Here is a 2253-nt window from a genome sequence, read left to right as displayed (position 1 = left end):
AATAAATCAGTCTCAAAACAAAATCAAAAAGTCTTTTTTGGCTGAATATAAGATTTTAAAACTTGGTAAGATGGACATTTTATGCAGTGTAGCTGTTGTTTTCACAATCTCAGGTACAATCTTAGGTACGCAAAGGAGCTTTATGACATTCCARCTGGTGCACTTTTTCTTTTAGATGGCGCATGCGCACCTGCGCATTGCTTATGTGCAACTCTGCTAATGATCCTGAAATACCTCAGGTATAAATCTGATTATGTATTCGAGTAACAAACCTGGTTGCAGAAAAAATAAATGTATTTAATSTTGCAGTGTGTTGGAAAAGTTGCCTCGACACAATGAAACACAATAAATGAGGCTGATTTTTTAAATCAGTGCCACAAAACTCTGCATCACCGGTGCAAAGCACATCTAAAAGCAATCAGAAAATAACAAATATAATAACAAAAAAAAACTAATATAATAACAGAATAGTTGAGTGTAGAAGCTGATTCATGAATAGTGACAGAGTGAGTCAAGCATTCAGAGGAACAATCACATTATTCTTGTTTAACSTACCTGCTGGGCAGAAATGAGTTGTTAGATCAGAAAAACAGCTGTCWGATTATTCTGATGTATTCTGTTCATTATGTACATTTTTCCACTGAAAAATACATTACAGAAAACAATGTAATTAACTATATCTATTTAGGAATATTTGTAAAGGCAGCTACTGAAACAGCCCTATTTCCAAAAAAAGCTTGCAAAAAAGGTGGAAAGTGACTGCAAGAAATTCTGACCTGTGACTACCTAATCCTAACTGTCTGATTATTTAAAATATGCAGACATTAGGATGTAGCCAACAAGATAAGGAAGTCGATTTGAATAATCCTGGGACTTTTCTTTGAGCTGTTTGATCTGCTCTTACCAGCCATAGTGGAGATCCCCAAAGTGACTCCAATGGAGAGCTCAATCTGTGTTCCCTGGAGGGGAAATAAAAAAAAAAAAGGAGATTGGGGTCAAAGTTTCTTCCTGACTCAGTTATCATAAGAACAGGGATCTTTTTAATAAAAGCTAACAAAATAGTTTTAATGAGCACACTTACTGCTGCTATCATGATGGCGTTATCCAGAAAACCAAATCCAACAAAGGGAATGGCATTGTGGAATAAAACTGAAACAGGAGAAAGTAAGTTACCAAGAGAACTGATATTAAAGACAATCTGACACTTATTTTCTACAACGTAAGTGCTCAGTTAGAATATTAAGACTATCAGGCTACATCTACCAGAAACCAAATAAAATGATCTGATTCTGTCATCTTATTTGAGAACCTAAAGCATTAAGTRTCAAAACCCACACAAAAAGTGATAAATGGTATGGTTGTAAAATAAATTACCCCTCAAAGGGAAATCATCTTCAAAAAGACATTTCTGAAATGCACACACATGAGTACACTTGCAAGAATGGGCACCTGATTATGTTATAAAATGGGAGAATAAAACCAGGAATAGACAATAGTACTGCCTTTACATTAAGTTCAATATAAAAATACATTATATGCTTATTTCCTAAATGTGTAACTGTTCAGTCAATGCATAATTTATATGAAAAACATTAAGTGTGTCTTGAAATAGCAGGTTCATAAAAGAGAAAGCATTCTTCAGGTCAGGTGGACTTTTTTCCTCAGTTATAATTAACAAGTTCAAATACAATCKGGACATTATGGAATCACTGATAAATCTGTTACAGTCTGACTTTCTTCCAAAATGTAGACATGCAGGTTTGTGTGTGTCTGCAAGCAGATCTGTGCGCCACATTTCGACTCTCACCATATCTGATCTGGGCTGCAGTCGGCGGCGTTGGCTCCAGTGTCTCTGAGGGAGAAAGAAAACATCAAAAACACATCAGAAGTTTTCTCATTAACTGCTGACGGTAGAAATAAAAGCGTCTGCAGCAACACGGACAGTTTGTTCCTCCTAGTCTGTGTTGATGCTTCAAACTGGCAGAACCACGGCACAAAAATCTGCTTTAAATCACTATTTGAGTCTCACAGTTAAAATAAAAACTGGAAGTTATAATRAAGTGTGAAATAACAATTAACGCAGAACAGATGGGCAATCTGTGTAATGAGTTTTCTAAACAAATGATTGGATGTGCRATTTCAGTTAAATACAACAGCCCATTATTGACATTCTATGTGGTTTWTGAATACTTGAAGACAATCAAGAGAAATAAAATGTCTCAACATACAGCTGGTAAAATAAGTATTGAACAC

At 35.3% G+C, this 2253-nt stretch overlaps 1 protein-coding gene across 1 annotated transcript in view; it reads right to left on the bottom strand.

Annotated features, from left to right (window-relative positions):
- Positions 1-2253, bottom strand: part of LOC106511649 (transmembrane protein 65) — a gene marked incomplete at its 3' end in the record, with an annotated part of 8001 nt that overhangs the window by 1457 nt on the left and 4291 nt on the right. The window contains 3 exon segments of the mRNA XM_014000401.1: positions 905-959; positions 1082-1149; positions 1808-1852. Coding sequence (XP_013855855.1) covers positions 905-959; positions 1082-1149; positions 1808-1852 — 168 coding nt within the window.

This window comes from Austrofundulus limnaeus, unplaced genomic scaffold (genome assembly GCF_001266775.1).
Source record: "Austrofundulus limnaeus strain Quisiro unplaced genomic scaffold, Austrofundulus_limnaeus-1.0 Scaffold3037, whole genome shotgun sequence".
NCBI classification, from domain to species: Eukaryota; Metazoa; Chordata; class Actinopteri; order Cyprinodontiformes; family Rivulidae; genus Austrofundulus; species Austrofundulus limnaeus.
The sequence above is the reverse complement of the archived record's forward strand: the minus strand, read 5'-3'. Positions and strand labels throughout refer to the sequence as shown.